Source organism: Palaemon carinicauda, chromosome 31 (genome assembly GCF_036898095.1).
Source record: "Palaemon carinicauda isolate YSFRI2023 chromosome 31, ASM3689809v2, whole genome shotgun sequence".
Classification (NCBI taxonomy): Eukaryota; Metazoa; Arthropoda; class Malacostraca; order Decapoda; family Palaemonidae; genus Palaemon; species Palaemon carinicauda.
Window position 1 is genome coordinate 22,859,678 of NC_090755.1, and position 14,459 is coordinate 22,874,136.

General features: G+C 34.4%; 3 protein-coding genes across 4 annotated transcripts in view; 2 read left to right on the forward strand and 1 right to left on the reverse strand.

The window, feature by feature from the left end:
- Taf8 (TBP-associated factor 8) overlaps positions 1-14,459 on the forward strand; it is a 670,932-nt gene that overhangs the window by 303,223 nt on the left and 353,250 nt on the right. The gene's annotated exons all lie outside the window — the stretch shown is intronic.
- Positions 1-14,459, reverse strand: part of LOC137624900 (carboxypeptidase B-like) — a 233,338-nt gene that overhangs the window by 74,686 nt on the left and 144,193 nt on the right. The gene's annotated exons all lie outside the window — the stretch shown is intronic.
- Positions 11,804-13,864, forward strand: LOC137625056 (uncharacterized). Its single transcript, XM_068355989.1, has one exon. It carries the CDS (start codon positions 11,804-11,806, stop codon positions 13,862-13,864), a length of 2,061 nt encoding a protein of 686 aa, XP_068212090.1.

Below are 14,459 nucleotides of genomic sequence, written 5' to 3' on the forward strand. Positions count from 1 at the left end.
AACCCAAGGTATCCCCACTCATAAAGGGATATATATATATATATATATATATATATATATATATATATATATATGTATATATATATATATATATGTATATATATATATGTATGTATATATATATATATATATATATATATATATATATATATATATATATATATATATATATATGGATAAGATGTTCGAAAATAAGGAAACGGGGTGGTTCAGTGAAGAAGTGAAGGATGCAACAAAGCAAAAGAGAGAAGCGAAGAAAAGGTGGGAGGGGACCCAAATGGAAGAGGACTGGATGGCCTATAAGGAAGCAAATAAATTAGCAAAGAAAATTGTAGCAATTGCTAAGGATAGAGCATATGATCAGCTTTACAAAGAGCTAGATACCAAGGAAGGGCAAGGAAAGATCTTTAAACTAGCACACATGAGAAATAAGAATACCAAGGATATAACACACATAAGACAGATTAAGGATAAGGATGGAAATATACTGAGAAATGAGAGAGACATAATAAAGAGATGGGAAGAATATTTTGAGGCCTTACTGAATGAAGAAAATGAAAGATTTCTAAGAGGAGACGGACACACAAATTGTGGACCAGTCACAGAAATAACAAAAGCTGAAGTTAGAGGGGCACTGGGAAAGATGAAAAATGGTAAAGCTGTGGGACCAGATGGCATACCTGCAGAAGCCTGGAAGGCTCTTGATGAGGAAGGGATTGACATATTGTGGCAGTTAATGAAAAAGATTATGGAAAGTGAGACAATACCCGAAAAATGGAGGGAAAGTATATTAATTCCAATATTCAAAGAGAAAGGGGACATACAGTGTTGTGAAAATTATCGAGGAATAAAACTCATGTCACATACACTGAAGGTATTTGAAAGGATTATGGATGAAAGATTACAGCAGCAAGTTTCCATCGGTAGACAGCAACTAGGATTCATGAAGGGGCTTAGTACTGTGGATGGTATTTTCGCTTTGAGACAAATTATGGAAAAGTACAGAGAGAAGCAAAAGGTCTTGCATATGGCCTTTATAGACCTAGAGAAGGCATATGACAGAGTACCACGACAGGAAATATGGAGATGTCTCAGGGGGAGAGGAGTGATGGAGAAGTATGTCAGAATGATCAGGGAGATGTATAGAAATGTAAAGACCAGCGTCAGATCTACAGTTGGAAGAACAGAAAATTTCCAAGTTGGAGTCGGGCTACATCAGGGATCTGCTCTAAGCCCACTCCTGTTTAACATCGTCTTGGATGTGTTAACAGAGGATGTCAGGGAGGAGCCACCATGGTGTCTGCTCTATGCAGATGATATAGTCTTGGTAGCCGAGAACAGGGAAGAACTGGAGGGGAAACTAGAAAGATGGAGATATGCCTTGGAGAGTAGAGGTTCAAGAATAAGCAGGAAGAAGACAGAGTATATGACAACCGAGATGGATGGCGACCAGCAAACAACGATCAAATTAGGTGGAGGAAACATCAAAAGGGTTCATAAATTCAAGTACCTTGGTTCAGTGATCGACAATGGGGGGAACATGGAAGAGGAAATTAAAAACCGGATTCAGTGTGGTTGGAACAACTGGAGGAAGGTGTCTGGTATCATATGTGATAGGAAAGTCCCTATAAGATTGAAGGGCAGAGTGCACAAGGCAGTGGTCAGACCAGCAATGACATATGGATTGGAAGTAGCACCCCTAAAGAAAACAGAGGGTAGAAAGTTGAACGTAACCGAGATGAGGATGCTTAGGTGGATGAGTGGAGTAACCAAAAAGGACAGGGTTAGAAATGAACATATTAGGGGTACAGTAAAAGTCACTGAGGCATCAAAGAAAGTGCAAGAGGCAAGGTTAAGATGGTATGGCCACCTGATGAGAAGAGAAGGGCAACACATGGCAAGAGAAGTGATGGACGTGGAGGTGGATGGAACACGAAGGAGAGGAAGACCTAAGACCAGGTGGAGAGATTGCATTAGAGATGATATGAGGGAGAAGGGAGTATGGGAGGAAGTGACACAGGACAGAGGGAGATGGAAGAGACTCATTAGAAACGGCGACCCCGAATAGGGATAAAGCTGGGAAGAAGATATATATATATGGATAAATATCAACACAACATCGTGTTCAAATAGAAATAAATTTCTACCTCATACTTGGGATTACAAGTGTTACAAGTAGAATAACTCACTGACTAATATATATATATATATATATATATATATATATATATTGTATATATAAATATATATATATATATATATATATATATATATATATATACATACATATATATATATATATATATATACATACATATATATATATACATATATATATATATTGTATATATAAATATATATATATACATACATATATATATATACATATATATATATATATATATATATATATATATATATATATATATATATATATTTATATACCTACTACTATGTTCATATATCTTTCACACCAAGGTACCTCTCTCATAAACACTGTCATACACACTACCTCAACTTCATTCTCACTACTATCATCACTGCTTAATCCCTTCTTATTTTCTTATTCCTCAATTTCATAATTATTATTATTATTATTATTATTATTATTATTATTATTATTATTATTATTATTCACCGTGCTAGGCAATATATCTTAGCAATCCATTTTTCCCAACGGGTATATAAGCGAATGGGCAGGTGATGGATAGGGTTTACGAATTCGGCTTCTACTCCTGATGCCTGGTGGATCATCTTACTGGAATTAGAATGGACCGGCAGAGGTTACTTGCTTGCTTTAGTTCTATAGACACTGCGCATCAAATGGAACTGACTATTCTTTTTATGAATCTACCCAATGAATCCTCTATTAAGGCCCTTTGCGTCAATAGGCATACGAGGAGATGATGATGATAATGATTATATATATATATATATATATATATATATATATATATATATATATATATATATATATATATATATATATATATATATATATTGTGAAGTGAGGGAGTTCTACCCTCCAAAGGAAAAACTTTAGCAGTTCATAATTCTTTTAGTTTTTTTTTTTGGAAAACGGCTCTGCTCTCATGGTTTTCCCGTCTATGTAACTTAAGAACAGGCCTCAACTAACAAAGGAGGCCTGGTCTACATTACACAGGCCATACAGGCTATTAACTTGTCAAGGCACTGATTCTCCCCTCTTTCCCAGGTCAGCCACAAGATATAAGCCAGATGTGAGAACAAGGGTTCTCATAGAGAGAGGACATAGTGCCCACAAGGAAGAGGACACCTGGTCATGATTGGCCAACACGCGGAAAAGGAAGGTGGGGTCATGGACGTCATTGGACCTCAAGACATGAAGACCGCCCCCGGAAGTCAAGATTACCCAATCAAGAGAAAAAAGGGGATGGCCCAAAAATCTCACGTTCCTACCAAAGACTATATACTGAAGGAAGATAGGAAGGCTCAAAATAGAATGTTAATACGCTAGCTGGCAACTCCAAAGTGAACACAATAGTTGGTTGCTCCGATTTTAGATGGCGTTGTAGGTATACATCGTTTGTCGTCTGTTTGTTTATATTCAGAATTTGATAGTTGACTCAAACGAAAAAATGGCGCCGACAGTAAAGAAGTCACACCAGTGTGTTGTGTGCCATAAACAAAAAGAAACCGATCCTCATTTGGTATTTCACAGGTTCCCTAAGGACAAAGAATGGTGAGTCCAAACAGTATAATACATGCAGTATGTGCTGCTAATGAGTAAGCCCCACTGATATTGGATGTAAGATTAAGGCAAGGCATCCACAGTAAATCTCTTTTGTTTTTCATTTTTTTGTTGGCTTGTATGCTACCTTATTTCTATTTCCAACCCCCTTTGATTATTTTTGTGTGTGATACAATTTTGTGTTATTTTGATCCTTCTGATTGTACATTTATACAGTTATTAGTTTATAATACTAAACTATACATGAGTGCATCATGCTTTTCCATTTCAATAAAAAAATCAAATACAATTTTGTTTTTATACACCTAATATCTCTCCATCTTACAGTGGCCTACATACTGCAATTAAATGTATGCCTACACATAAGCATTTGTGGCTATGTTTAACAAAGCAGATATACAGTATGTTTTAATTTATTCGAATGTGGTATTGTATAGAACATTTAAAAATGGTTGTAATATACTGTACAATACTTAAATTTGCAAGAAAATTAACTAAATCATAAGAGATATAGCTATTGAATTTCTAAAAAATAGACTGAGAAACATAATTTACAATTTAGTTACCTAAAATTTAAGAATATCATGAATATATGAGTAAAATATACTGACATAGTAATGCTAATTATGAACAAATATGTCGCAAAATTTACAATCGAATTCCATCCTATATACCCGTAAGCATTACCGCTCTGAATGTTTGGTTGCTCGCTCAAGAGATGGCGCCATTTGTTTTGCATGGGAGTATCTGGCATCTTTTCATAGCACACTCATTTGTGTGTTAGAAGCCTGAGCCTTCCTATCTTCCTTCAGTATATAGTCTTTGGTTCCTACCAAGAATCAGGAGAGAGAGAGGAGCCAGTGTCTGCTCCCCTCAGACTTAATAGGCGCGAACTCCGCATGAGTCGCTAATAGAAAAACTCATGTGTAACTCAAGGAAGAACTCAACAAATCCCCCCCCCCCAAGTTCAGTTGAAGGTACTGAGGCTCCCAGAAAACCTGCTGTGAAGAAACAACGTTACACGAACCCCTGCTTTGATAAGGCTTAAGATAAGTACTGATACCTGTGAGAGGGAGAGAATTAACAAGTGCCAAATTTTGAAAAGGTTGCATTGATGGGAATTCTAGGGGAGTGAAGCTGTAGATAACTGTGGGAATAATTTTCTCGTTAATAATGTGACAACCTATTCGCACCCAACATCATTTTGTTTTTCTTAGTTTAAAAGGAGGAGCGTAAACCAAGTTCTCTTATGTTCAAGTGAAACTAGAGTTTTTTTATTTTTTTATCAACTTTGAAGTGCGAAGTGAGGGTTTTTCTTTTGTTGTTGGGGCACATAGAGAAACAACCAAAAACAACTGCAAACATTATTTTCTTTTGTTTTTATGTGATCACCTGTGTACTTTTTTTTCTTTTACCATAATTATTCTTTTGACATTTATGTTCTGTAGATTTATTATACTGAGTGATTTTCGGAAAATAGAAATCAAGTGATACCTTCTTTCTTTTTATTATTATTTTTGCATCTGCGTGTATTTGGATTGCTAGAGAGACTTGAGCTTAGTATTTTGTCTTTTCGTTTTTTTTTTCACTTTAATCATTTTTTTGATTTATTAACTATAAACTCGAAAACATATTCTACTTTGACTCGTCATTGTATGTTTTCTCCTTAAAAATTTTACAAACATTTTTCTTTTTTTTTTTGTTCGCCTGGTAAGAATAAAACTAGTTATGTATTAGATTATTACAACAGAGTTTCTTTTGTCCGTGATTAGACTAAGGAGAAACCAAATTGTTCCTACACGAACTCAAATGTTCCAACGAGGTGCAGCTCCAAAATAATATAAACGAACTCGGGTATTTTGAACCGTTAATAATATTAACAGGTTCAGTCATATAAAAGAATTCTGAGTGTCAATTAGATGCTCTGGATTGACACGAAGTCACTGTGTCAAGTGGAGAGTCCGATTGATACTTTCTTTAAAGATCGTAATCTGCACAATTACGTCACAATAAATACACAGTATACAATATGGATCTTGTCAAGATTAGCGAACCCAATCATCTTCGGGTTCGTTATTCTTGACATGAGGTTAATTGGGTTCGATATTCTTTACATGTGCAAAATTGAGTTCGTTATTCTTTACATGTGATCTTAATCTTATAAAACTTGGTGGGCCTGGGATAATAGCTCAAGTTAATGAATCTTGCTTTTCACATAAACTTAGACACCATCGAGGACGATCACCTACGCGTCAAGTCTGGGTTTTTGGCTTGGTTGTTACTAGTACATCTCCAGCAATGGGATATATGGAAATAGTGGAACACAGGGACCAAGAGACACTTCTGCCAATAATAGAAAAAGTAGTGAGACATGGATCAACTATTCACAGCGATGAATGGAAATATAGAAATATAGCTAATAATGCAAACTACCGGCACAGAACCGTGAACCACTCTTTGCACTCCGTTGACCCGCAGACACGCATCCACATTCAGTATATTTTTCTTCCATCAATATAGTGATCATTTATATTTCCAACATGTTTTTTCCTCATTTACTATCTCTATTTTTCATTCATAGTCCAAAACATTTCATGTCAAGATTAGCGAACCCAATCATCACCGGATTCGTTATTCTTGACATGAGGTTAATTGGGTCTGCTATTCTTTACATGTGCAAAATTGGGTTCGTTATTCTTTACATGTAGAAAATTGGGTTCCTTGATCTTGACATGGAAATGTTGGGTTCGCTAATCTTGACAAGATCCTACAATATTATACAGTTAGTATATATGGCGTGATTGTTTACCTCAAAAACTGTTCCAAGGATGTTTAAGAAGCTAATAGGTCGCCGGTAAATCTTTATTCCAGGTGGCCACCCATCCATTAACTGACCGGAACCGAAATTCCCTGCCTGATTTTTGACACGCACAAAGCGGCCCAGCTATCTCAACTGAGATCAAAAGTTTCATATTCCAAGAAAAAAAAAAATTGAAATACTATTTCCCTTACACTAGATGTGAATTATATACAGTATATGGGCCTGCCTTTCCATTTGTTCGTTCGTCAGTTTTATGCAAATTTGTTTTCGGGTTATCTGTTAAAATACAACATCTTCCGCACATAAATAATTAAGTTTATTTGAAACAGCAGCGATAGACCTTAATATTTGTATTTTGAAAGTTATATAAAGACCTGGAATGCAGAGCAAGGAAACTTTTGTGTACTTCAGAGAATTTGAGTCGTAAGACAGAGCAATAAGGCCGGGGAGGCCATTCATAGGTGAGTTGCAACATTGGGGAAACTTTAAAGTTGCTCCAAAAAGATAAAAGGTGAATGGGTTGTAGTACCCTGTTGAAAACGGTCTTGCCCGGCGATTTGCTTGACTGGGGTTCGAGAGCCGCTCAAGCTCTATAGTGTTTTGTAGTGTCTCCAACTTCATCATCTTTGGGGAAGCCTATAGGTCTACATGCCGAGTCACCAGCAGCCATTGCCTGGCCTTCCCTGGTCCTAGCTTGGGTGGAGAGAGGGCTTGAACGCTGATCATATGTATACAGTATATGGTCAGTTTCTAGGCCATTTTCATGGTCCCTTGCTTCTGCCATTTATAAGCGACTATTATTGCCTATATAGTAAAGAACAAGTCTCCGACTATACACACACACACACACACACACACATATATATATATATTATATATATATATATATATATATATATATATATATATATATATATATATGCATATGCATATATATATATATATATATATATATATATATATATATATATATATATATATATATATATATATATATATATATAGCTTTCCTGTCAAGCTCAGGGGTGAGAGGAGTAGTCATACCATGGTGGGAGAATGTTACCTCGAGAGGTACACTCGAAAACCATACTCTCGCACAAATTGCCGAACCACCGGGATGTACTGTATTTAGGAAAGGGAAATATGGTGAGAAGGGTTGAATCTGGGTGTGTGCATGTGTGTGTGTATGTGCATATCTAGCTAAATATTTAGACGTCATTATTGACGGCTTGGGTACATTAGTATAATGTAATATAAAAGTGGAATAGCAAGATTGTCATGAAGAGAGAGAGAGAGAGAGAGAGAGAGAGAGAGAGAGAGAGAGAGAGAGAGAGAGAGAGAGAGAGAGAGAGGGGAATTGAAATATCGATTAACCTTTTCGTCCTTCAACCTGAAGTTCTTTGGATTCTCACATATGGAAAATCAGGGAATCACTCTTACTTCAATGACCTTGCTGTTCAAGCGCCCTCACTAATAACTATTTTAAAGAAGAATTTCCTGACTCTCAGGTGGTGGAATGCTTCGCTCCAGCTAAGTTTTCTCTTATTTGGTGATACTGCGTTAAAGAGAAGGCAACAATTTATCAATCAACCTTTACATGGACAATATATATTTCAAGATGTGGTGGAGTCATAATGGATTTTTAGATATATGCTTAAAGTGATATAATCTCAGATATCACTGCATTAAAGACTTTTGCTCTTGCAATTTACATACACACAAATAGTCCCCATAGTTTTATATAATATAATATATATATATATATATATATATATATATATATATATATATATATATATATATATATATATATATATGTGTGTGTGTGTGTGTGTGTGTGTTATAGGGACCCCCCCAAATTGAATCAACAAAGAAAGTTATTGATAAATAAAAAACTTGAGATTCTTTGAAATAAAAATTTGAACATTAATTTTGATAAGCCTAGATGATTTTTCACAAGGTTCCCAACATTTCCTGACCTACCTCACACACTTTATCCCTCTTCGAAAAAGCTTATGATTCCAATCTTGCAACTGGATTAATATCTGTTCCTCAGGAACGTTATCTCGGGATTCCAAACTCGTGTCAACACTAACCAATAAATGGAAAACTGTAAATGTAGCTTGCATGTTAAACGCCACTAAGGTTTGTGTATATATATGTTTATATATATACACATATGAATATATATATATTATATATATATATATATATATATATATATATATATATATATATATATATATATATATATATATATATATATAGGCTATGTGTGTGTGTGTGTATGTATATGTTTATATATATATATATATATATATATATATATATATATATATATATATATATATATAAACATACATACACACACACATATATATATATATATATATATATATATATATATATATATATATACAGATATATATAAGGTAAGGTGGGTTAAGAAGAGTCCATTTTGGTAGACATATTTTCTAAAATACCGCTAACCTTGAAATGGGTTTCGATTAAAAAGGTTTGAAAGGATAGGAAAACCATTCCACTAAAAGCCGTATTCATAAGAAAATCGTCCATTTCAAATACATCAGTTCTAACTATGGTCATTAAATAAATAAACATTTTCTGTCGATAATATCAATGAAATAAAATCTTTTGATGAAAGGCTATGCTCAAACATATGTGCTGTGGGCAGCTGTTCAGGTTAAAATCATCACATCAAAAGATCCATTTCCTCTTCAATAAACTACGGAATTTAGGTAGAAGAATTTCTCGTTAATGGTTTATTAGCCACGAAATATCAGTGATATAATCTTACAAACGTACCATATTTAGGGCAATGTACGTTTATAATTTCATTTTTCTGCATCCTCTATCCCAAACATCATATCGTTCTAATATGAATGTACAAGGATACAAAATTGAACGCGGCATATCTATCTATCTATCTATCTATCTATCTATATATATATATATATATATATATATATATATATATATATGTATATATATATATATATATATATATATATATATATATATATATATATATATATATATATACTGTATTTATATATTTATATATATATATATATATATATATATATATATATATGTATATATATATATATAATGTGTGTTTGTATCTATGTATTCATAATATGATGTTAAATGAAAATGCAGACAACAAGTAGTTATGGACAAGCCTCTTTAGATTGTGCTTAGGACAATCAGTATTTCCCCAGGACACAAGACCGATATTAAAAGAACGATAAGCATGAGATGTAGAGCATTTGGGAAAGAAAAGTAGATTATGAAAAGTAAAATGCCACTTTCTCTAAAAGGAAAAGTATTCAATGAGGGCAACATGGATACGGGAGTAAACTAAAGTAGAGGATATAATAACATCATGTAAGAAAAAGAAATGGACATGGGTAGGATATAAAATGAGAATGACGGACAAAAGATGGACATTAAGAATAACAGAATGGGTTCCTAGATATTGTATAGGAAGTACCGGGAGGAAGAGAAGTTGATTTTGTTCTGCAGTGGACTAGTAACGGCTAATATTGATATGTATATGTGTTAAATATATTGTTTTTATCTTTTCTTTCCAACTTCAGAATCCTTGTATTCTCGTTTACTTTATCTTGTTAAATATATTGTTTTTATCTTTTTTTTCCAACTTCAGAATCCTTGTAATCTCGTTTTCTTTATCTTGTTTATTTTTAGTACGAAAAAAGTACTTTGACTTTTTTCATAATCCTTGGTTTTCAACTCTCTTGGAAAATAAAAAGATCTCAAATGTAACTTTAAATAACTTTAATAATTATTTAATCGCTGTAAATACTTTGTGCTGGCATTTGAGACCATTTCATAGTATTTAGCCCTTCTTGAATTATTTAACGAAGTTAACGAGTAATGGTAAGAATTTTTACCAAGCAGTATCTGCCTAACCCTCCAAGGAAGCAGTTCTCTTGACTAAAGGAAAATGGATTAACTCGACCTTCGTTAGAAACTTGCCAACTAATGTGTGATCATTACTAATGAACTCTTTTCACTTGAAGGACTTTTATTGCTGTGAAATAATGAAGTGCTAAGTACCACCAGTTTCACCAAAGTGCAATGGAGAGACGAGGGCATGATTCTCCAAGGGAGTGAGTTTTCAGAGGAACCATATAATGGATTGTGTAGCAGCATGGAAGAGAGGCCAAGACGGGGATACTATTTCCCTACCATAGTCTTTGGCATCCACCACATGCTGCTGGATTACTTCAGAGGGATTCAACTCCGTGGATTTATATCGAGCAAGCAGGCGCTTGATAACTTTGAGGTAGATCTCGGTAAATGTTGGCACACTTTACGAGATTTAAAGTTATTGAATGAATAATTTTAGCGCTGAGTCATTAATCCCGTAAAAAATAAAACTTGTAACCAGAAAAAATTTACTCTTGTTAATATTTTGCTTTGCCATTTATCATATCTTTTGAGATCTTTTTATTGAATCTTACTCTGAACTTTAAGTCGCTTGCATAGGCAATAATTTCATGTACAATTTTCTGATAGACGTATCATATCTTTTATAGGCTATGCACAGTGGCCTCATGGTAATGGTATTGCTCGACGAATCTTATAAACTTTTCACTGGTTATAAGCGATTCGGAGTGTGGAGGTTAGGTAACTCGTGCCAGAGTTACCTAGATATCGGGGCAGCATCAAGTGTCATTAATATTAATTTATATTCTGCATAATATTATGCTTTAAATTTATTGTATGTTCAATAATAAATTCAATGTTCACTTTGATGTTTGTTTTCTCACCATATTTTACAACCTTCATATAAGTTTTTTCCGAATATGGCGACTGTGACAGGATATTATGACTTTGCTTTGATGCTTGCCCGATGTCTCTCCATTTGTACTGTGGGTGGAACGTTTACGTTATTTTTTGCATTTTAGTACCTTGTCGTAAAGGTTGCGTGAATTTAATCATTTTAACATATTCCTGAAATAAGTTCTTTGCTCGGGAATTGCATTCATTGGATATTTTTTTTACATTCAAAACTTTGCTTCCTTGGTAATCTTTATTTATCGTCGTTGGCCTAGTATTGATGCCATCGGTATTTCTTGGTGTTAACGTATATTCTGTAAAGTGATTAAGGGAATTTTACTTTTCAGCTTCGTTTTGTTACGCATACTTTAGCCTTTGAATATTTATTATATTTGTGATAGGTCAGGTAGTTGTATATATTCACAATGTCTGAACTTAAGAGATTAGTGAATCAAAGGAAGTATATAAGAAAGTGTGTGACAGAACATTTTAACCGTAAGGATAGTTTTCCTACATTAACTAGTGCAGCAAGGGAGAAATTAATCTTGCAATTTGAACAATGGCTTCCAGAATTGAAAGACTTGAATAAGCAGATATTAGAGCTTAAGTATGAGGAATGGGACGACGAAGAGGATGAACGTAGGTCTGAGGAGGAATTGGACTCCTGCCAGGTCTATAATGACAAACTTTTATCTTGCTTAGTGGCTATTAGGAACCCTAGTGTGCCCTCTTCATTAGTTTCCCATTCAAATGACTCTCTTAGTTCCGCAAGAAGTTTGCTTAAGTCTCCCATAGCTCCCCTGCCTAAATACACTAGTTCTGATGACGAGGACCTAGCTAGATTTTTTGAAGAATTTGAAGACACTTTAAGTAAATTTGAATACCCTGAATACGATAAACTCTTGTTATTAAAGCAGCAGATCTCAGGCAGGGCCTTAGTTTTAGTAGAGTCCTTGGAAGCAGATAAGCAGGGATATTCACATGCAAAGCAATTACTACTGAAAGCTCTAGCTTCGGATGACACACAGAAATTTAATGTTTTGAGGCAGTTATCCCATTTGAAACTTTCTAACAACACTGATCCATATGAATTTATCTCTAAGGTTAGGTTAATTATGGAAAGAATACGCAAATTGAAAATTACTGTGGACTGTATACTTCAGTTTTTTATATGGGAAGGATTGAATGATGCATTTAAGAATCATTTGATTCAAATTACTAACAGCTCCAAGCCAACGTTAAATGAAATTGTAGACAAATTTTTTGAAGCTAGTGAGCGTTATTGTAGCCAGTCTAAGAAAACTAAAGAAGTCCCTAAACAATTTTACCCCAAAGCATCAAATGCTAGTGACCATGGAGCTACCAGCTTAGCTGTAGATGTAAAGTATGAAATAAATAAGACCTTTAAGCCTTGTAGTATATGCACTAAAGTAGATGGTAAACCAGCTGATCACCCTATCCACAAGTGTGCCAAATTTGACTCTGCAGAAGCCAAGATAGATAAAATAAGAAAATTGAAAGGATGCCTAAAATGTTCTAACCTAAATCATCTGAGTAAATTTTGTAGGTATAGGTTCAATAATAAATGTAAGTATTGCTCGGAGTGGCATTTCAGTTTCCTGTGTACAAGTATTCGGTCTGTTGATGGCAAGCAAGTCACAAATAAAGATGGAAATAAACCAGATAGCCAATCTTGTACAGATAAGGGTAAAGATAAAGCAAAATCCAAGCCTAAGGAAAATAAGGAGATATCTGGCTCAATGGTTAACATTGTGGAAGCTTTCCAGAGTGATTCTGACATGCAGACTGTTCTTCCCACTTTTACTGCTACCTTGGTTAATGGTTTAAAGTTAAGATGTTTAAAAGACAGTGGCTGTCAGTGTAACTTCATTTTGACCGATATTGCGGACAGTTATAATTTACCCACAGTAAGGGAAAATATTTCTCTAACAGTAAATGGCATTAACACTACTCAGAATTATACTACTAAGCTGATTGAAGTAAGTTTACAGATAGGGGATAGGCTTAGAAAAATTGAAGCACTGTGTATACCTTCTATTAATGTAAAGTTAAAACTTCCTAAATTAGGTAAGGTAGTAAGTGGTTTCAAAGAAAGAGGTTATTTGTTGGCAGATGAAAGCTTGTCAAATGATTCTTGTGGTATCCAGGGTATTCAGTTAATTCTTGGCACTCGCTCAGCATACTGTCTTCCTCAGCAGGAACACTTGTTTGGATCAAACTTAGAATCTCTATATTCTGAAACTCCTGCTGGTGTATTGTTACATGGTAATGTGGAACAAATATTGAAGGATTTAACATTTTTACCTTATGTTGGAAGTTGTTTTCAAGGATTGGTTCAACTTTCAGATCACAACTTAGTTGGTAGCATTTTCGGGAATGGTAATACTTGCCTTGTTTCGGATTGTGCTTTTAAAGATACTGAGAACCCGTTAACATTAATGTATTTGATGATAAGGGGGATATAATTGAATCTCAGCTTATCAAGGCAGCTAACCAAATTTTAGAAGAAAGTTGTCATAGATTTGTAAAGTCTGAACCTAATGATTCTGATTCTGGGAGTTCTGAAATAAATAAGAAGTTGGTTAAGTTTTCCCTTGAAAATATGAAGAGAGATAAAGAAGGTAGAATTGTTGTTCCTTTATTTTGGAATCCTCAGGTGTCCCATTTATTAGGCTCCAATCAGGGATTGGCAGTTTCAATTTTAAAGTCTAACTTGAAAAAATTGCAAAATAACAGGGATAAGCTATTGATAATGGATAAAGTTTTTAGAGAACAGGAAAGTATGGGGATCATAGAGCGCATTAATAACCTTCCCGAATTTATCAGAGAGCACCCTAACCATAGCTTTTTGCCTCACATGGGCATCTTTAAAATGGATCGCGAAACCACAAAGTGCAGGATAGTGTATTTGTCTAATCTTTGTCAGCAAGATTCTAGTAAACCTTCCATTAGTCACAATCAGGCTATATATTCAGGACCAAATCTAAACCAGAAACTTTCCTCTGCTATATTACATTTGAGATTTGGTCAGAAGTTATTATGTTTTGATTTGTGTAAAGC

Bases quoted from the DNA above. Each gene is read 5' to 3' on its own strand.
- LOC137625056 (XM_068355989.1), top strand. From the start codon at position 11,804: ATGTCTGAACTTAAGAGATTAGTGAATCAAAGGAAGTATATAAGAAAG.